The sequence below is a fragment of the Callorhinchus milii genome, unplaced genomic scaffold (assembly GCF_018977255.1).
Source record: "Callorhinchus milii isolate IMCB2004 unplaced genomic scaffold, IMCB_Cmil_1.0 Scaffold20, whole genome shotgun sequence".
Classification (NCBI taxonomy): Eukaryota; Metazoa; Chordata; class Chondrichthyes; order Chimaeriformes; family Callorhinchidae; genus Callorhinchus; species Callorhinchus milii.
The window spans coordinates 3177092-3198863 of record NW_024704761.1 but is presented as its reverse complement, the minus strand read 5'-3'; the positions used below and the strand labels follow the sequence as shown (position 1 = coordinate 3198863).

Genomic DNA, 21772 nt, shown 5'->3' with positions numbered 1-21772 from the left:
GTCTCACAATGGTATGTGACAGTTATCACACCAAACACATTGTAAAACACAGCGAGTTTGTGTATGAAACTGACGACCGATAATAATAATAATCCTCGCATTTGATATAGCGTCTCATCATGACCTTAAGGTGTCTCAAAGCTGCTTCACAGAATATACTGTAAAGTGAATTGACTGTATATTTTGTGGGCAAAACCTTATGTAAAAACATTGTATTGATGGGCTGTGAAGGGAGAGCGGGCTAGGATTCTCCCCCACTTAAAATAATTGGATTTAATAAATGTCGTAGTTAAACAGGGTATTGAGGCCTTCATGGGGGATGGGGGGGGGGGGGGGGGGGCGCACAGAATTAGTAATAGGATTTGCCATCTGCAAACCCAACATGTACCTGAATGTGTCTGACTCCTATCCCTCCCCCCCTCAATCCAGAACTCTCTCAACTCAAGACTTTTGTTCATTTCAGTTTTATAATCTGACTTTAGGTCATTTTAGTCAGAGGGATACGAGGGGAAAAGGCTCCAGTTCAGATCACAAGATAGATTCTTCCCAGTCTGTGGTGAGTTAGTCGAGACCTTAGCCTGGGACTTGGGGAAGGGAATGCTGAAAAGCTCTAGCTGTACTGAATACACACTCACATCAACACGCACACACACGTCCAACACGTTCAATTTCAGCCATCTGCTTTTCAGAGTCCCCAGTCTGCACGTGACTGTTTTGGATTCGAGTGTACTTTAGGGGATTGGCGGATTGGCTCAAAGTAAATGTCTGAATTAGCCAAGTGTCAGGTTTCCCAAGGTTTGGGGCTGTGACCAAAGTGAGTCAAGAACCTGCACATCATAATCTTAGTTAGAGCGAGGCCATTTAAGAGCAAAATCAGGAAGCGCTGTTTCACACACACACACACACACAAAGGCTAGTGGGAATCTGGAACTCTCACTCTCTCCCCAAAAAGGCTGTGGACGCTGGATCAATAGAAATTTTCATGACTAAAGTTGATAAGATTTTCGTTGGGTATCAAGGGATATGGAGCAAAGACAGAGTTGAGGTACCGACCAGTCTTAATCTTGTGAAATGGCGGAATAGGCTTGAGGGGCTGAATGGCTAATCCAGTTTGTATATCAGACAAGAGTAGAAGCGACAGCCTCCAACCCAGATGCAGTCGTTGTTGTCACACCTCAGTCTCAGCGAGACACCAGACACAACCTAAAGTGACATGATAATTCCAGGGTCCCCTAGCTTGGGTCAGCACCAACCTTTCTCCATTTATTTGGTGGTGGGTTAGAGAGAATTTGGAGATTCCTGGCATTGTTGAGCAGACAAGCGCTTCTGTTAACTGTAGCTGCCACTGACGAGCACAGACGAGTTAGGGGCCAGTAAAGTCGTATTTCATTCATCCCGAGAAATAAGGAGGGATCCATAAAGGTCGACATTTATTGCCAGTCACAGGAGCCAGGTGACAGCAGTGAAGTGCATCTGACAAATCACCAGGTGGGAGGTGAGTGGCAAAGCCCACATTACTCTCAAAACTGAGCCAGTAAAAGCTCACACTGCACAGCCCACAGCGACATGTCAGGTAGCAGCCACACAGCACAAACATTGATCGGTTCGGGCACCAAAGTGGAGAGTCTGCTCTCCCCCTCAAGATCTCAACTCATTAGCCTAGCATCTTCTGAAAGCAAAACCAATGTGTTTTATGTGTAACCCCAACCCTCATTTCTCCCACCCTCACCAGAGCAAAATATAAGCAAAAATTCACACCGAAGAAAGTTTAATTTCTTTTTAATTAATCCTGGCCATCAAAATGTTTTAACAGGTTGGAATGCTCAAAGAATTGCACAGTTCACTTGATGAAGCCTCCTCGCCCCCAGACTCTTCATCTGCTGCAGGGTACCCTACTGCCACCCACCCCAACCAACCTCCCTTGCCCCTCCCACCCACCCCCTCAAAAAAAATAATTTATCTACCACCCCAGGACCCGATTCAAAGTAGGAAATAAGAATCGATCTCAAAAACAGAAAAGTTCTTAAGATGCAAAAACTAGCAATCCCTTACAGCCAATGCTGAGGCTGAAGGATTCAATGGCTTTAGGTACTTTCTCACTCTCTCTTCCCCCCCCTCAAGAAATAGCTGCTAGTTTAGCACTCAGTGCCCTTTAGGCACAGAACTGGTGACGTGCTAGACAAACTTCCATTACCAGGCAAATACGTAATGTTAAACAGTACAAACAAGTTAAAAAAAAACCTGTACAAAAGTACATCGCACGAATCAGTAACAAAAAAAATTCCAAATGTAGATAACGGTTTTGTGATTTTAAACAATTAAAGATGATCCCAAATAAATTAACAGCAAAATGATTACTGTGAACATTGAGGATCTGTTGGGAACTCCCTGTCTTTATTTACTCAGACTCAGCATGTTAAATATTTCATTTTACTGCATTATTTTGTTTGAAACCATACAAAAAAAGTGTTTTTTGGATGCTTTTTTCTTCTTCCTTTTATAATTCATCTGGCAAATGAACATGTTTCTCCTCTTCATCTTCAGGCTCCAAATCCTCTGCCTCATCTGCTTCAAGATCTTCAAGGTCCTGCACCGAGGGGAAACAAGAGGGATGTGTGACCACAGTGACACACACCACTGCTGCTCAGCTAAAGGGCCTTTTAATGCCTCTCCCTCCATCCAGGATTTTACCAGCAAGGCTATCTTACAACATGTTACCGCAGGTCAGTGGGATTACAGGGTGGGAAAAGTATTTTGGGACAATCACGCACTTAAAATAGCCCAAGACAAACACTTGGTTGGGTTATCTTTAGACCGCAAACAAATTACACTCTCAACATGCTGGTCTACTCCATACACAATCCGCAGGTCAATTTCCCTCTAACTCGGACTGACTGGTCAATACAAATTAAAAGAGAACAAGACAGTGTTAATTAAAGTGTTCGAATCACTGAACCAAATCTGACAATTGACTGTCCCAACCAGCCCCCTGGGGGGAAAGGGAAGGGCGAGGAGAAGAGAAAAGGGAGAGATATAGGCAGGCAATTAAGAGATCAGCCAATGAACTGATCCCAAGACCAGCTATACACACACACATGTGCACAACACTTCTGGATTCAATTCCCTTCAAATTAGCTGCGGCATCTCAGTCAAACCTTTCATGTTTTGACCCTTCCACACCTGCCAGCACCTGGCCTGGGCTGTACCTACCTCATCAGCACCTCCGTCAGCACCTCCACTATCTAGAAATTTGCTGAATCCTTCCAACGTCCTCTCACCGCTGTAGTCTACGATCTGCAAAGAGGCACGTAACTTAGCAAACGTGTGCAGTAACGACATCTTTTCACATCAAAACAAATTGGTCACAGTCCTTGGCCAAGTCAAGTCAGACCCACCAGACCGTGCCCGATGGTGACCGCATTACCGGGAATCTCGCCTGCCCTGTGGCAGGGAGTTCAGGATTCCAAGCCATGTGGCCAATGTCTCACCTTCCTATCAGTGCCAGCAGGGAAGAACTTTAGTGTGGGGAAACTGTGGATCTTTACAGATTCAATCTCGTTGACAGTGGAATCCATCTTGGCAATGACTATATTGGTATTTTCCTTGTATTTTTCTCCTAGGGATTCCCAGATAGGAGCCAGTTGTTTGCAGTGTCCACACCATGGGGCATCTGTGTAGATAAGAGTTCAGGGGATTAGCTGGACATCACATCAGCTCACGTGCACCAAGGCTCGAGCATAGCCTACATCCACTTCAAATAAATATTGGCGATTTGAACTACAGAATAATTGCTATGAGCTCTCCTTTTAACTGCAACTTATCCCCACAGCACTTTAAATGACCATGTCAGGCAGGCAGACATCACATACACAATCAAAGTCTAGTCAGTTGAGTCACAGCAGAAACTATCTTGGAAATATCAATCAACAGGGTACTGGACACTGAGGCAAACAGCCTGATAGGATTAAACATTGAGTAGCGAGTAGTAGACACTTAAGAATCATAGAATTTTACAGCACAGAAGGAAGCCATTCAGTTGATCATGCCTGTCCCGGCCCAAACAGCCCTATTCCTCTACCTTGTCCTATTAATTTTTTTTCAAACATTTGTCAAATTCCCTATTAAAAAGCCATCATGGATTCTGCCTCAACTACTAAGCCTTTGTACTTACAGAATTCAATGAAAACATCTTTTGTTTCGTCGAAGGCCACCTCTTCAAAGTTTTTCCCCACCAGAACCTTGACAGCGGTCTTGTCCCAGTCCTCAGGAATGTCTTGGCTCATCAGGTGAGGCTGATATTGTGGAGTGAGTTGAATGTCAGGAGTTAGCACAAGAAATGGAAATTCACACCCAAATAAATAATAATCTTTGCATTTGATATAGCGCCTTATCACGTCTTTGAGACGTCTTAAAGCGCTTCACAGAATATACTGTAAAGTGAATTAATTGTATGTTTTGTGGGCGAAATGAGACAGCCACTGAGACTGCGCACAGCAGTATCCAACAGTCCAGTAAGTGACCAAATTATTATAATTTTTAATTTATTTTTTGAAGGAATTATTACCCCGGAAAAGCGATCCGCCAATTGACTAACAGCTAAATAAAGACCCAACACATTCCACAAACAGTAAATCCCTCGCTCGGGGGCGAGTCTACCTCACCTTCAGTTGCCCATCCAGGAATTTATCGCAGAAACCCTTGATATTCTCAACGGAGATCTCCTCAGATTGGGGCTTGTACTTGGTCATCTCCTCCTCAAGGGTGATGAGCCTGATGGAGGGGCACTCCTCCTTCTTCAAGCCAAAGAACTCCAGAACTCGCTGGTTGTCATCAACTTCGCTGTCGATGAAGATGAACAGGATCTGTGATGGCCAAGAGAGGTTTGAAGAAGAAGAAGTTATTTTGAGTAGAACTGGGATATTCAAAAGATTCAAACAAAAAGGAACAAAGGAGGCTTCTGAGTACACGTTGAGCAATCTCCGGCTTGCGTCCAAATCCCTGACTGTCCTGCGCCTTCGGATGTCCTCCTTGAAAGGTGCTATACAAATTTTGCTGTTGTCATCTTTAGACTTCCCAAAGAGAGAAAGCGGATGTGCAAGAACTCCAACTTCTAGAACTATGCTCTCAGCCGCTCACTCAAGAGGAATTCAGAGTGAGAGTATGTGAGCGTATAACAACAACTTGGATTTATATAGTGCCCTCCATGCTGGAAGACGTCTCAGAGCGCTTTACAGTGACGGATCCCGGGACCGAGCCAGGGGGAGGGGGAGGAAGGTGACCAAAGGCGTGGTCGAAAAGAAAGGTCTTCAGCAGAGATCTGAAAATGGGAAGGGAGTGGGCGAGACGAAGCGAGTGAGGAAGGCAGTTCCAGAGCCTTGGGGCATAGTGGCTGAAAGCACGGCCACTGAGGGTAGAGCGGAGCACTCGGGATGAGGAGGAGGCCAGACTCGGAGGAACGAAGGCAACGGGTACTGGTTTGAGGAGAGAGGTCAGCGAGATCGCGGGGTGCGGAGGAGTGCAGGGACTTGAATACAAGGGGGAGGATCTTGAAATCGAGTAGGTGCGTGTGTCTGTGCGTGTGTGTGTGAGAGACAGACAGAAGAAATGGTTATGCCATACCTTGCCCTTGAAGTTTTCAGCTGCCTTCTTGAAGTTGTCCAGGTTCTCTTGGAAGCTGGAGGAGCTCTTTGGTAAAAATAGCAGCACATGGGTTTTTATATCCCCGCCAAAGATCTTTGGAGCAGTCTGTGGAGAGGGTAAGAATCTGTGATCATCCTGCAACTGATTAACACTGTACCGAACCAGGTGTGAAAGCAGAACTGTTCTTACACAAAGTTCCTATTAAACCCCCACCCTCCACCCATTTCAACGTACATACCTAACTCTCCTCAAAACAAGCTGACAATCAATTGTCTGAAAATTCAGCTCCAAGATCCCAATTCACAACTCCAACCAGGAGTGATTTCTTGGAAAGCGAATCGGGATTCCAGACATGAGCTAAATTTAGGTGCGTTAGGAGCTCATTGTTTTAAGCCCCTCTTTGCTAAAACCAGTCAGCGTAAGCCTTCAAAGTAACTGTAACCAAGATCTGGAATTTCTACCACTTGACAAAGCGTGAGTGTTGCCAACAAAAATCATTTGCTGAAAGTGATACAAGCGCCTTTCCGAGCAAGAGCAAAGGGAGGCATCATGTAACACAAGCACGAGGTGGGAGATTGAGCCAAGTTACTTCAATACAGAAATGTTCAGGAATTTTTGGAAGGGAGATGCCGGGCTTGCAAAAAGATACAACTTATTTCTTACCTGTTCAGTGAACTCGATGACGAGAGGCAGCTGGTTGCTCTTGACGAATTCAATGAGGTTCTCCTTGGTAAATTCTCCATTAAACGTGTTACGGCCCTCGTCGAACTAGGAGATAAGATGCCAACAAAGCAACGGTCATTGATCCCAGGTTCAATGCAACATCCAACTCCTCATTAGGTCAGCGCCATTGTAGCCATAGTAAATGGCACCACCCTCTCCACATCGACATTTCAGGAGATACTTAGAACAGCTGCCAGACCCATCGGCTAATCCACAGCGATCACACAGTACCTTTTACATGAAAAGCGCCTCAAAGCACTTCATACTGTTATTTAAGGAGTCCTGAGCCGAGCCTAGCTGAAAACTTTATTGAGAAGTTTGTTCACCTGAAGAGAGATTGGGTTCAGATTAGACCCCATTACGCACTTGCCTCCAGCTTTATGTTCATAAACATCCATCCCGCCCTCACATCACAACCCCTGACTGACTTGATGCTGGATTCTACAATTTACAGAACCAGTGTTTATTCTACATTGACATCCCCCTAAATGGAAGCAAGTGTATCCAGTAAAGAGAGTAGTACCCACAAGCTAACAAAAAAGATAACAGATTGCAGGAACTTCACAGTACATTCGGGCAAATAGCAAATCTTAGCTTTGCTCGAAGGTATTCTGACACCAACAGCCAGTCACTGTAACTTTCACAAGAGGCTGCCTCTTAACATTACAGCATTCGCCACTGGTCCACACATCTGAAAAGGCAATGACCGGAGTCTGGAACGCAGCACACAAACTGAATTCCAGATGGCATTGCGACCTTTTGCTTGCTATACTCAGCCCTCTGAGGGCGCTCATGGTATCAATTTCCTGGTGGGAAACTTGTCAATGGAGGAAAATGGGAGAGCAGAGGGTGGTGGGGTCTTGGGGAGCTGCAGGATACAGTTTTCTTCCTCTCTGAAAAAGGACACCGCTACCCCTCACACAAACATAGCACTAACCAGGACTGACAGGCACTGACCCTCCTCCCTCAATCTTAGAACCAAGATTGGAGGGTAAGGTTGAAGTCATGAATCAGTATTGAGCCCATTTCTCTCCTTACTTTCCTCTTTCTCCTCCAATCACCGACTCACCCATTGCAATGCCCTAAATAAAGCCCTGGACCAAAGGATTAAATCTGGGAAAGGAAGGCAAAACAGTACTGACGGTAATCACCCAATATTAAGCAATGCTCAACTTCCTCCGTCCCACTGACCAACAGGTGCCTGTGTGGTTGTCTAATGCTTCATCCCCAAAATAGCATTCCCATTAAAACAGAACAGTTCTAACAGCTTAGTTAGTAATTATGCAGACACCAGCTGACTAGCTGGAGAGTGATATTTGAATGCTTACTTATACACAATGACGGGTATGCACACACACCCACACAAATATAAAACTAAACACAGGTGGGCTTGCAGTCCTCATACATAGAACTCTGCACTGACCTCTATAAGGCCCATATTTAAAGCCTTTCAGTCAGGGTGAAGTGGCAAAAAAAACAGACTTATCACTAGCTAAGGCTTGACATTCCATCTAAGCCACTCTTCTAAATATAAACCACTCACTCCTGCACCTTTACACATTTAGAATTAGCAGCCTCGTTAAAGAAAATCCCCTAAAGTCACTTTCCAAAACCAGACTCTCAGCCAAAGAAGCAACTCCCCTGAGTGCAATTTGGGATAACTGCATGTTCACTACACACCCAACTGCTCTGACACAAAGCTACATATTGGCTTAGTGCCATCCTATCATGATGACAGCACAGCCAGCATGGCTCATCAGCAGGACTTGGGAGGGCAGACTAGTCACTAAGGGCAGGGAATCATCCCACTCAGCTCCTCTTAACCTTGCAAGCCAAAGCCCTGACGGGTAGGGGCACTTTTACTGGGCACTTCCATGTAAAACTTGCCACAAACTCACTGCAGTGCCATGTTCATTTAGTTCAGAGGCTGTTAAACCAAAGCCCTGAGTTCCAGACACTTTGAACACTCCTCTCCTCCTGAGGAATTCCAGCGATGCCACATGCTGGGAAGAGCAATTCTGACAAGCAAGGCCAGCTGCAGGGTTGCAAAAAACAGATGTGACAGTAATAGCCATGCTGGTCTTGGCTGGGCTGCAGTGTAAACGCTCTGGTTACAGGAAGCGAACAGTACTTTAAGCAATGGTCTAGTTCAGCATTTTATTTTCTACGCAGTGCAGCCTTCTGGCCAATCTTCTGAGCATGTCCAATTACGGGAGGGGGTGGGGGGGAAGCAAGCCTGAGTTACAGCAGCATTAACACTACTACAGACAGCTATTGATTTGCATTGACAGAGGGTCAGCTTGCACTGCACTCACGTCCAACAGTTTGTGGAGCATTGTTGAGCACAAGGTTGCTTCTGCACCTGAGGTAGAGTAAGAGCAGGTTCAATCCTTTATTTACAAGCCAAAAGTTAGTAGCAGACTGGAGCTAGCCTATAGCTGGGGGTAGAACCAACTGTGCTACTATCGAACACTGTCAACTGACCCAGTAACTGCCCAAACAAAAGCACGACGGATCCACAAAGTTCAGTCTCAATCCTGAATAAACAGCGGCCGATCACTCATTTTACCTTTTTAAACAGGACGACTCCATCCTCCTTCATGTCATACTTGGCAAACAGGTCTGGGTGGGAGGTGATTGCAAACGGAACCTCATCGATGGATTCCGCCCCGTCCATGTAGATTTTGGAATCGCTTCCTTCCACATCCTGAAACAAATAGTAGACAAGCTTGACACCCAGGCCCTGCATTCTTCACACCCACATCCTCCTCCTCCTTCAAACCCCCCCCAACCCCACCATCCACAATGAAATACAGTGAAGCATCATCATTTGAGTTCATTGAAGCTGCATTAACAAAAACACTAAACCAAGGAACAGCTGGTTTGTACACAGTGAAATAGGAGGATTTTCGGCCACAATTCACAGCTGAACACTTGAATTCCAGACTTTTTTGGGGGGAGGGAGAGGAGGGAGGAGAAATGGGAGTTGGATAGTGAAGACATAGCTCGTCTCAAGTGAAAGACTCTCCCTAATCAGAGCTTTAACAGCACCACCTGGTGTCCACATCTAAAGAAAGGTTCAGTTAAGTGATGAGTATTATTTATGATGATTATTATAATTCATTTTAGCCGATTACGAGAACAGGAGGAGGCCACTGAGCCGGTCCCATCAATTTACTAAAGATCTTTTCATGCCAATTCCCTGCCTTTCGTCCTTATCCTTTAATATAACCTTAAACTTCTAAATCAGCCTGGCTGATTTCAGAGCTTCTCAGCTGTAGAGCCACTGATAATAATCCCTGCATTTGATACAACGCCTTATCACGTCTTCGAGACCCCTCAAAGCGCTTCAGAATATACTGTAAAGTGAATTGACTGTATATTTTGTGGGCAAAACGCGGCAGCCAATTGCACACGGCAGTGTCCCACAAATGGGCGTGGATTGAAGTGACCAAATTATTATTATTTTTAACGGAATTATGGGATGGAGTTTAGCCCCGCCTCCAGACCTCGAGTTAAAATAAAGTCTGCACCTTGAAGAATCCGATCACCACCACCTCAGAAGAATCCACCAGCTTCTCAGCGGCGCTGGCTTCGGTGATGGTCTCGGCAGCCGGGCCAGTGCGTTTCCTCAACCAGTTGACGATGTCTTCAGACTGTCGCCCGGCTACCAAAGAAAGGAGAAGAGAAGCCATGAAACACGTTGGTGCCAAGAAAAGGTTTTCCCGTCCTTCCTTGAATAACCAGTCTGCCACATTAAGTACATCTTTTGTTCAATCCTTACAGAGGGCGTGTTTCTCATTCCGACCAAGAGAGGTGTAGCTGTAAAACTGCACCCGCCACATTTCTCAATCCGGTCGGTACGTTCTAATCAATTAGGATCTGCGGCACAAGCTCAGCTTCCTCACACTCAGCGGTGGGAGCTGGAGCTCTGCCAGCCCACTCACTGCCTGCGTCTATTAGCCACATTCAACCCATGTTTCTTTTTTTTCCCATTAAAAAAAAGTAACCCAACCAGTTACCCTTACTGATCAGAAATCAAAGTTGGCAAGATTCCCACAGCACCCAGCGGGTGGGAGAAGCTAAACCCGGTCTGGACTCTGGTGAGTTGGCATTTCGTCGCTGGAGGTTTGTCAGCTGCACAGCAGCAGCAGTGCTCAGTACCAGGCACCAGGTGGGCAGAAACACCAGGAACAAGTGCAAAAGCTACAAATGGCCGATTTGCTCAGGTAAAACCATGGTAGATGTATCTAAGCAACAAGATCACGTTTGAATCTAAAAAAATCATCTTAAATGGTGAAATATAAAAATATTTAACGTAGTTTTGAACAGTGTACAAGGACAGCGTCAAAGTTATTGTTAAAAATCATCCAAATCCCAGCTTACAAAGTTAGTTTAGCGTCTGTAACACAAGCGCACCCCAGCCCTGATCGGGACAAGTACAGAGTCAGTGAGACCGTTCCAGGAGTCCTGGATTGAAGCTGGCAGTTTAGAGCGCGTGGAGGCACGCAGGAGGCCGAGGAAAACAGTTTGGAGGAAACGTGATTCGAGAAGAACGACACACAAACCCACTTGCCCACAGCCAACTAATACAATACTCTACTTAACAGGCTGCATTCCTGTGTATTTACCAGGCCTAGTCCAGTCACACCCCACTCTGACTTACCAGAATACTCCTTAGGGCTGGCCTCGTCCCCGTTTTTGAAGAACTTAATGGTCGGGTAACCCCGAACCCCAAACTTCTGTGCCAGGTCCGATTCCTCGGTGGCATCTACTTTGGCGAGTTTGATCTCAGAGCCCTCCTCCTTCAGTTTCCCAGCCGCCTTGGCATACTCAGGAGCCAGGGCCTTGCAGTGGCCGCACCAGGGAGCGTCTAGAACAGAGAGATTTCACAGGTTCAGTCACAAAACACATCTGGATCAATGAACGTACACACTAGCAATTCATCTGTACGGGCACCAACATGCTTTTTCTCTGTGTGTGTGTGTGTGGAGGGGGAGGTGCAGCTGAGAAAGCTGTGGAATGTCTAAGAATTGATTGTGTCACCAAACACGTCAGACCATCAACTCAAATCAAAGACTGCCGAGCAGCTGTACAGAGGCAGACAAACAGTTTTTGATGGTTTGCCGGCGAGGTTGTTAAATAAAAATAAGTTTAATGTTTGCAATAAACACACTGAGAAAACGGACAGCTGAGTAAATGAGCAGCCTGGATTTACAGCCCAGTCACAGAGAGATGTTACTTTGTGCTGAGCAAAGACGATAAGAGGCTGCATTTGATTCACACTCCTTCGATTCTCTCCACTTCTGAAGGCTGTGAGTGAATAATAATTGCTGCATTTGATACAGCACCTTATCAAGTCGCTGCAACGTCTCAAATGTTTCACAGGATATTTGGTAAAGTGGAGTAACTGTGTATGTTGTGGGCGAAACATAGCAGCAGATGTATATAGCAAATGTCCCACAAACAGCCATGAAATAAGTGACCAGTTTTATTTGGGGGATTGTTGGCCAATCTGCAGCAGGCAGAAATTATGATGCTTGTAGCCATCGGGGGCCAGTCAAAGAGGTTTTTTTCTTATCTGCCAGAGCTCACAAACATACATCAGGGATTCACATTAAAATACTGCCTCGGGTCTTAACAGAAGGAATGGCTGGAATTCTACCTACCCAGCGTCCTTCACAGCAGCAGTCTTCTATTAGAAAGAAGCTTGCTGCAGTGGGATTCAGAGCACATGAATCCAGGTATGTCAATTCTAGCAACATCAGAAAAACGGTCAAAAATCCATCAAAAAGATAAAAATTTGGTCACTCAATCCACGACTGTTCGTGGGACACTGCTGTGTGCAATTGGTTGTCGTGTTACGCTCACAAAATATAGTCAATTGACTTTACAGTACTGTGAAGCACTCTCAGACGTCTCAATGACTTGATAAAGTGCTATATCAAATGCAAGAATTTTTTTAATTTTATTAAAAAATGTTCTACTCTTGGTAGTATTTTCGATGCAGCAATTTTGAAAGGTGTATGTTTATTTTGGTTGTAAAACTTCCAGCACCAGAGAGATTGCATCATGTTGGTTAAGTTGGTAGCACTCTCACCTCTGGGCTGTGGGTTCAAGTCCCATGCCAGGGTTTGCTCACAGTGCGAGCTGCCACAAAGACTGGATTACATCGACAAGATCCCATACAACAGCCAGCACCACATGGCATCACACATCAGCAAAGGGGAAGCAGAAAAAAAAAAGCAGCAAATTATTTGGACGAGAGCAAACACAAGTATAGTTTGATACTTCCTCGCTGCCTTGAGATAAATTACACATTGTGGGTCATTTACATAGCTTTTCAATGGAACGGTGAGGCAATTCCAGAGGCTGAAAGTACTGTACTTCTTTCTCCCTTTGATTAGAATAAAATGTAAATTTTGCAAATTAAATTTACATTCTCGACCAAAGGCGTCGCACTAAACGTTCAGTCTCTCCTTTAAAAGAGCCAATTCCTCCAGAAAACCAGAATTCAGAACGAGGGAATCACACCTCACATCCAATAGTTACTCTCTTCCGCACTAACCGTTATCTCGACCAGAGTTTCTCAAACGCGGCTGCCTGTGTGGTTCTGTGCAGCAACAGAAGCAATTCCTGCAACATAAGATAACTACTGGCAGTCAGCCTTCTGTCCTTGCTCAGTATCCCAACTTCCCGCTGCAATCTCTTCTGCCCACCCAAGTCTGCATTCACCACAAAGGTGGGAAGTGGAGCACACTGCCAGAACAAGACCAATCTCCTCTTCTTTAATCATTCATGAAACCATCGGGGCTGATAAACGGTCAGCACATGTGCCAGTTTCTGACAAATGAAGTCAAGTACTGGAGTACAACTGGCCACTGCGCACCAAGTTTAGCCACCCAACAATTTTACTGAAAATATGCTCTTTGCTTTGATACTCTTATATTTTTAGCCAGAACACAATATAACATTCATTCCAAGCGAATTAACTTGGGCAAACCTCACAAATTTAAACATGTAGGTAAAATATTGAATCTCACAGCTCTCGCTCTCCCACTAATTCCAGTGTAAGACCAGCAAGTCCAAAACCACCCATCCTCTGCCTGAAAACAAGACCCCAACGGCAGCTTCAGAGGTGACAAGAGTTACGTGTGACAACACACAAGCCCACAACTGCACTGAACGATTTCTCAAGATAGGACAAAGAGGGGTGGGAAACGGCATTGGAGCAGTAAAGTATGCACAGATAAGGACTCCTTTGTGTGGAGTCCTGTAGCTGAGCAGTTAGAGCACTCGCCTCGCAAGTGAGAGACCTGGGTTCGATTCCCGGCATCCCGGCAGGGCGAAACCTTGGTCAGGTTTCCTTACTCCATATGCCTGATAATAATCCTCAAGAAAAAAAATAATTAATTTGTCACTTCAACCCACAACTGTTTGTGAGACACTGCTGTGCTGCGTTTCACCCACAAATATAGTCAATTCACTTTACAGTTTGTTCTGTGAAGCGCTTTGAGACGTCTAGAAGACATGAAAAGCGCTATATCAAATGCAAGGATTATTATTATAAGAGGCAGTATTACAAGCAAAAATTTATTCCCTGCAAAAAGTCACTGCTTGTGGTTACAGCACAAGTATCATAGAATCATAGAATTATAACAGCACAGAAGGAGGACATTCAACCCATCATGTCTGTGCTGGCTCTTTGAAAAGAGCTATCCATTTAATCCCACTCCCCCGCGCTCTCCCCATAGCCCTGCAGACTTGTCTCCTCTTAACCTTCTCTGCGTTTTATTGCAATTAAAAGTTTATAAAATAACTCCGCTGTGGTTTCTAACTCTGCCCATTCTACCCAGCAGTGTGTGTGGTTTTTTTTTTTGGGGGGGGGGGGGGGTGGGTGGGGGTGGGGGGGCAGCGGTTACAGACTGCAAGAAGCATTGGACATTGCACTCCCCAACAGTTTGCATCGTCAGCGAGGGTGTGGGGAGCCGAGATGAGTTGGAAGTCGAACCATTGACCCTCCTACACGTCAACTGTGCGGAGATAAGCGAGTTCCACGTCTGCGCGCTGCGAAAAGAGAAGGATCGGCGAGGAGCTGCTTCGGGAGTGTTGCTGCCCAGTGGCTGGAGGAGCCGTCAATCAACCCAGTTTTGCTCCAGGTTGCGTTCACCCCCCCCCCCCCCCCCCCGGCGTTCTCCTTGTACGTGCGACCGGGAGTCTGAGCTACTCCATGGAGTAAGTCAGAGTGGAAACGTACGCAACTCAATCGCCACCAAAAAGAAAAACCCGCACACGTATACACACACACACACACACCCACACACACACACACCCACACACACACCCACACACACCCACACCTCTCCCCCAAAGCAAGATCGCGGCTTCCGAAATGTGAGAAAAACATTCAGGGTCACTGTTCAGACTGTACACGGAATAATCTCTTTACCGAATAAAGTCAAAGAAGTCCCATTCCTTTTTTTAAAAAAAATCGCGCTCCCGACAATGAATGAATGGCACCGGAACTCCCCTCTCGTCCGACGTGAGAGCAATGAATGAAACGGAGAGAGAGAGTGAGAGAGGGAAGGAGAGAGAGAGCGAGAGAGAGTGAGAGGGAAGGAGAGAGAGAGTGAGAGGGAAGGAGAGAGAGAGCGAGAGAGAGTGAGAGGGAAGGAGAGAGAGGGAAGGAGAGAGAGTGAGAGGGAAGGAGAGAGAGTGAGAGGGAAGGAGAGAGAGAGAGAGGGAAGGAGAGAGAGTGAGAGAGGGAAGGAGAGAGAGAGAGAGAGTGAGAGGACGCCACAGACGGGCTCCGGCTTCCTGAGGAGGAGGATCGTGTGGCAAGAAAGCAAAGAGCGAAAGTCAGTGATTTAGCCGAGATTTAGGTTGAGATGTGGTGCTGCCAGAGTGCTCGGTGCAGAGTCCGAACAGTTTCACAACTCTTAGCCCGAACCCCCACCGATTATACATTGTAAGCAGCGACTGATTCATGTTTTAGAAAATGCACCGACTGGTGAGAGTAAAAACTACAGCTCGTTGTCAGCCGAAGGGGCCAGACTGGGGGCTGGGGGGGGGGGAGGCTGGAGCACAACTCCCTTTACTGTAACCACTGCATGGTTAACTATTGACTAGCGACTGGTGCTAGTTTATTTCAGAGCTGACTGTACCAACCTTTGCATTTAATCGCCGGTTAAAGTTTGTGAGTGCAGCACTTGGGAGGAAAAGTTTATAACACGTTATTAAGTTTTACAGTCCAGCAGCAACTCACCGAACATCCCCTCGGGAAGCTATTTAAACAAAGATGATCGATTAAGCTTTCACCATCCCAACAAAGGGACTAGTTCGGAATTTTTTTGGGGAAAAAGTATTGTCCATTAGCTTTCTATATAGAGAAAAAGTAAGTTCATGACTGATTTATGAGCGGCTTTTAGATACAGTACTTCAAAACTGTGTTTAAAAGCAGCTAATTGGTCCGATGACTGAGAAAGTTTCGACCTTGATACAAAAGTTGACTTACTTTACTCCAATCTGAACTGGTTGATCGTTACTTTATATATAAAACAACTTTTTTATACTGTGTGTGTATGTGTGTGTATATATATATATAATATATATACTAGATTACTATTCAAATTGTGTGTGGAATATTCTTTACCGACTAAAGTGAAAGAACTACCATTCCTTGGGGAAAATACATTATACATATATATATATATATATATATTTGAACAATCCTTGCATTTGACATGGCTGTACACACATGTGTATATGTGTACACAGATACATATATACAGCGTATATACAAAAACGAAGACTATTGTTGTATGAAATAAAAAGTTGAAACCGAATTAAAACTTTACAGGTTTGGAACTTTAGATATAAAGTTGGCAGCTGGTTGGCTGGTTGGTTGGTTGGCTGGTTAGTGAAACTAGTGGTTAGTCGGCCTGATCCAGCAGTCAAGACACTCACAGAACTCCACCAGCAGGAACCGGTGCGTCTCCAGCGCCTTCTGGAAGTTGTCCTTCTTCAGCACCAGCACGTCGTCCTCGGTGGCGATGTCCTCGACGGCGGCGCGGGAGGCGCGAGCCAGAGCGGCCAGGCACAGCACAGCCAGGCCCCACATCCTCGGGGTGGGTGGGGAGGGGGGGGGTCAAGTGGTCAAGAGTAGCGGCGGAGGCGGCGGGACGGTGTGCGGAGAGCGGGCTGTCGGGGCCGCGGGCTGGACCTCTGTGTGTGGGGGTGTGTGTTGGGGTGTGGGTGTGAGGTGAGGAGACGGGACGTGGCGCTTCGGGGGCCTCGGGCTCTCTCACTGACTCGACTCGACTCGCGCTCTCGGGGCGGGAGGGGCGGGGGAAGGAGCAGCCGCTACTGCGCAGGCGCTTAAATCAAGCCGGAGCGGTTCGTGGAGCCATCCGATTGGCCCGCGCCCGCTGGCCGGAAGTCGGCCTGGGATGCACTTCCGGGGCTCCAGCTGACCCCTCCTCCCCCCCCCCCCACACCCACCCCTTCCCCCAGTGCCTCAACGTTGTGTCCCAATCCAACGCTACCAGAGGAGTCTTTGCATTTGATGCAGAGCCTCGCCCCCACCCCCTCCCCCCCACACCAAAAAAAATCTCAACAGCAACGACAACTTGCACTTATGCCGCACTCCCCCCCCCCACCCCACCCGGGGCGGCGACCCGATCCGGGCGCGGTCCGAACGGGAGGGTCTTCAGGCGAAGACCCGGAGATGGGGGAAGGGAGCGCCCGACGAACGCTCTCGCCGGGATTTACCCCGTTGAGCGTGGGGTGGACCGTGCGGCTGGGGCCCCCCGCGGCGTTGGCCGGCCCGGGGGGGACGCGGGGGCAGAAGGCTCCGCGAAGCACTTTCGCGGCGCTTGAAAAGTGCTGCAGTGTAGGTCACAGGCAGCGTTGTCGTGACCGTGAGACTTGAAGACGAACCAATTGCCTCAAAAGGATCAGTGGGTAAAGGTGTTGCCAGGTGTCGTGCCGAGCCACGCAGCTCAATTATTAGAATAGTAATAATAATAATCCTTGCATTTGATATAGCGCTTTTCACGTCTTCTAGACATCCCAAAGCGCTTCACTGAATAGACTGTAAAGTGAATTGAATGTATATTTGTGGGCGAACGCGGCAGCCAATTGCGCACAGCATTGTCCCACAAACGGTCGTGGATTGAAAATGACCAATTTATTATTGGTTTTGGAGGGATTATCAGGCTGTGTGTGGAGTAAGGAAACTTGCCCAAGGTTTCGCCCTCTGCCTGGAATTGAACTCGGGTCGCTCACTTGCAAAGCGAGTGCTCTAACCACAGCTACAGGACATTTCCATGCTGTAATAACGCAGATTACAGCATGGAAACAGGCCATTAAAACCAACTAGTCTGCTGCAGTGTTTATAGTCCACGCAAGCCTCCACCCCTCCCCTGCTCCTGATTGCCAACCAGTGATGAACCCCCCCCCACCACCACCTCACTGGAAGATGGACATGGTTGTGACAACAGGAAAAGGAAAAATGTATCAGAAAACAATTCACTTCATCCCAACATGTGGCCCTCACACAAAATGGGAACTCTCCCATAATCAAATACAGATCATTTCTCTGTAACTTATAGTAATGATGTCAAAAATACCTTTAAGAGACAGGTGCTCAAGCCACGCACTGATAATCTCAGCTGCCAGTTTATATTAAGAAACCCACAAGGGAAAGTCTAAAATTATTCTAAAGCTGAAAGTTCACTTTCAGTCTAGTCTAGGTTTATTGTTGTTACTGACTAGGAAAAATAGTTAATTTGAATATCTAGCTACAATCATAATAATCCTGGTATGATATATAGATCCTCATCAGCACAAAGTGCTTCACAGGATTTATTGCAAAGCGTAGTGACTGTATATATGTGGGTGAATGTATACTATTTTTAACCACTGACACAGTTAACATTCACTCACTTCTGTCTGCTCGTATAGGTAAGACATGTTAGTGTGATATATGTGGGTGATGTGTTGACGTGCTACATGTTGATGTGATAATTATGCCTTCACAGAATTATCCTGTAACATATAGTGACTGTATTTGTAGGTGAATGCAGCAGCTGATCTGAGCACAGCAATGTCCCATAAGCAGCCATTATGTGTACAACCAATTTTTTACCTGGTGTGATTGTTGGCTAGGATACCAGTAGAAACTTCCTTCTCTTTTAAGAGTCATGGGATCTTTAACGTCCACCTGAACATATACGGATGGGACTTCAGTTTAACATCTCATCTAAAGAGTGGCACCTCTGACAATTAGCACTCCCCAGCACTACATTGGAGTGTTGAGTACAAACCTGAAATTTGAATCCACAACTTTCTGGGCTCAGAGGGGAAGTGACCAATTTATTATTCTTTTTTTTCTTGAGGGATTATTATCAGGCGTGTGGAGTAAGGAAGCTTCTCCAAGGTTTTGCCCTGCCGAGGATCAAACCCAGGTCACTTGCTTGCGAGGCGAGTGCTCTAACCATTGAGCTACAGGACTCCACTATAAAGGGAACAGAATGAGGAAACACTCACCTGTGGAATTGAACTGTCTTTATTTTTAGTCAGACTGTTTCGAATTGACTGGTTCCTTCTCATTTTTCTTTCTATTATCAGCTGAGAGAAAGCAATTCAGGATGCACCTGTTCACTGTGTCTTTCCACAGCATAAATTCCTCTCAGCCTGGGTGAATCCAATGGTCTCCTTTATGTTGCAATTTCTGTTGAGACTGACCATTAGCCAGTGAATCAGTAATGAGGGCACAAATTTAAGGCATTAACAGTTCTTGCATTTGATATGATGCCTTATCACATCAACACATCTCAAAGGGTTTACCAGACTTTTTCTGTAAATTTTAGTGTCTGTATTTGTAGGCTAAAATGACAGCAAATTTGTACAGAGCTGTGTCTCAAACAGTCATGCATGACGGATTTTTTGTTTTTATCTGGGGGATTATTGGCCAGGACACTTGGGAGAAACTCCCTTCCCTTTTCAAATGGGATCTTTAGCATACACCTGAACAATAATAATAATAATCCTTGCATTTGATATAGCGCTTTTCAAATCTTCTAGATGTCTCAAAGTGCTTCATAGAGTACATTGTAAAGTGAATTGACTGTATATTTTGTGGACAAAACGTAGCAGCCAATTGCGCACAGCAGTGTCTCACAAACAGTCGTGGATTGAGTGACCAAATTATTATTGTTCTTTTTCTTGAGTGATTATTATCAGGCGTGTGGAGTAAGGAAGCTTGCCCAAGGTTTTGCCCTGCTGGGAATCAAACCCAGGTCACTTGCTTGCGAGGCGAGTGCTCTAACCACTGAGCTCCAGGACTCCACTAATTGGCAGAATCAGTTCTGGACTGGGTCCGGATTCGAGTAGGTTAAAATGAGTTAAATAGTTTGGGAGGGGGCTAGGGAGTGGGCGAAAAAATGGCGTAAACGATTCTCTCCTTGCAATTTGTTCCTTACAACACTGAACACGGAGTGAATGTAACAAAGCCACTTTTTGGACACGTCATCTTGGGCAAGGTTAAAAGGACACGAGTTGGTAGATGACATCAGAAGGAAGTACACTAACAGTTCGAATACGTGTCAGAAAGCTTGCTGCTGGCAGGTAGTAAGTTTGTAGATCACTAGGTTAATCTGATTACAGCTTTAACCCAGCCAGGCTCAAGAAGCGTATCTTTGGGAGCATGTACTGAGTGTTCTTAGTTACAGAACAGATTGTTAACAGATTAGTCTAGTTTCATGATTCTAGTTTAGAAAGATCTTTTCTCCAGTTCAAAACAAACTACATTTGTAATAGCATATTTGTCTGACACATGCAGAAAGATCACTGTGCTTGAGGGTATGCAAACCAAGCACAGTTCCATGTATTCCACCTCCACCTGGAAATTCTCATGTTTGGAATGGGATGCACCTCCCCACCCCCCCCAACCAGAAGAACACAACCTGCTTACCTAATTCTAGAGAGTTTTAGGCACAAGTTGGCAAAAGCTAAGACCTGAGGACCCAGTGTGCATGAGGGTACTGCTGGAGTTCAACCAGCTAAAATTGCATGGCTTGCCATGGAAAGCACTGCCTGGCAAGCTCCCTATTGCTTGCATAGCCCTTTACTGGCTCATCAAGAAGACTTGGAGGTGCACATACCTCCCTAGCCCTATGAGCCAAAGCCCCAGTGTGAAGGGCAGTCCCACCTCAACAAATATCACTCCACAGTTCCCACATATTGGTAGATTACAACATCAAAAACGTGCATACATATAAGCACCCTTCAGACAGGGTAGCTTCTCAGAGCACTGAACAAAAGTGTAATTTGACACCGGGCTGCGGCGAAAAGGGAGGCGATGGTAACCACAGTTCTAGAGGAAATATAAGGTATGATCTGAAGACCGGGGTTAATGGTTCTGAACCAGCCAGAGCCACACGCACACTTAAACATCGATCATGACAAGCATCTCCCTTCTATGTTGGATACTATTCTGGAGTGTTGTGAACGGGTGGGATCAACAGGGCAACATGAGCGTGTCATGTCCCACTTGTGCACAAAAAGCCTTCCTCTTCCCACACTTCCCTCGCCACGTTACAATTGGCACAATGTGCAACACCTACAGAAAGACAAGGCATCAGCGGCAGCAATTAACACGGCCAACCAACCGTGATACTTTTCACAGTCCTCCAGGCAATTGGCTACCAATGTGAACCCAAGCCAGTGAGCCAAGTCAATCAACCTTAACACCAAACAGCACTGAAACCGCAGTCTGCCCTCACCTTGTTGAAAAGTCAAGGAAATTGAAGAAAAGTTCTTCAAAATAACCTACAGTGGAATCCATCCTAAAAGAAATTATGAATCATTCAACACAGTGTCTAAGTCAACATTCTCCTAGATAGGTTTGTAATAAAAAAATTGGGGAGGGAAGAGGAAAGGCAAGCTTCTGGCAATGTCAAATAATAATAATAATCCTTGCATTTGATATAGCACTTTTCACGTCTTCTAGATGTCTCAAAGGGCTTCATAGAATAGACTGCAAAGTGAATTGACTATATATTTGTGGGCGAAATGCAGCAGCTAATTGCGCACAGCAGTGACCCATAAACAGTCGTGGATTGAAAATGACCAATTTATTATTTTTTTGAGGGATTAATGCCAGGCGTGTGGAGTAAATAGAATAATATAGGTAATTTTTTTCATGTTCCAGAGCCTATCCCAATCAGATAACTTGCACAAAACTGAGTTGATGCAAGCTTGAGTTGGTAAAGTCTGATTGGCCTCATTAGAGTGACTCTGCCTTAAATAATTGTTTAGCGTGACCTCAGTGTGCGGTCGCCAAGTTACTGGTGGCCACAGCACAACTTTCCCAAATCTGTGTTACTATCTCTCCATCTTGAGCCAG

The 21772-nt window shown here is 45.8% G+C and overlaps 1 protein-coding gene across 1 annotated transcript; it reads right to left on the bottom strand.

The window, feature by feature from the left end:
- Positions 1 to 1763: 1763 nt before the first annotated feature.
- p4hb (prolyl 4-hydroxylase, beta polypeptide) lies at positions 1764 to 16684 on the bottom strand. Its single transcript, XM_007888711.2, has 11 exons — positions 16330 to 16684; positions 11030 to 11236; positions 9897 to 10030; positions 8933 to 9070; positions 6304 to 6408; positions 5620 to 5745; positions 4662 to 4862; positions 4172 to 4292; positions 3489 to 3670; positions 3211 to 3294; positions 1764 to 2587 (listed from the first exon to the last, which is right to left on the bottom strand). The coding sequence occupies exons 1-11, from the start codon at positions 16481 to 16483 to the stop codon at positions 2498 to 2500; spliced, it is 1542 nt and encodes a 513-aa protein (XP_007886902.1). The 5' UTR covers positions 16484 to 16684; the 3' UTR covers positions 1764 to 2497.
- Between the last annotated feature and the right edge of the window lie 5088 nt (positions 16685 to 21772).

What these genes read in the sequence shown, in the direction of transcription:
- p4hb (XM_007888711.2), bottom strand. Translation starts at nt 16,483, where the DNA reads ATGTGGGGCCTGGCTGTGCTGTGCCTGGCCGCTCTGGCTCGCGCCTCC. An exon ending in CTGAAAACTTCAAGGGCAAG is followed by an intron (nt 4,863 to 5,619) that starts GTATGGCATAAC and finishes TGGCCATCACAG; the next exon opens with ATCCTGTTCATCTTCATCGA. An exon ending in CTGACGGAGGTGCTGATGAG is followed by an intron (nt 2,588 to 3,210) that starts GTAGGTACAGCC and finishes CCCTCGGTGCAG; the next exon opens with GACCTTGAAGATCTTGAAGC.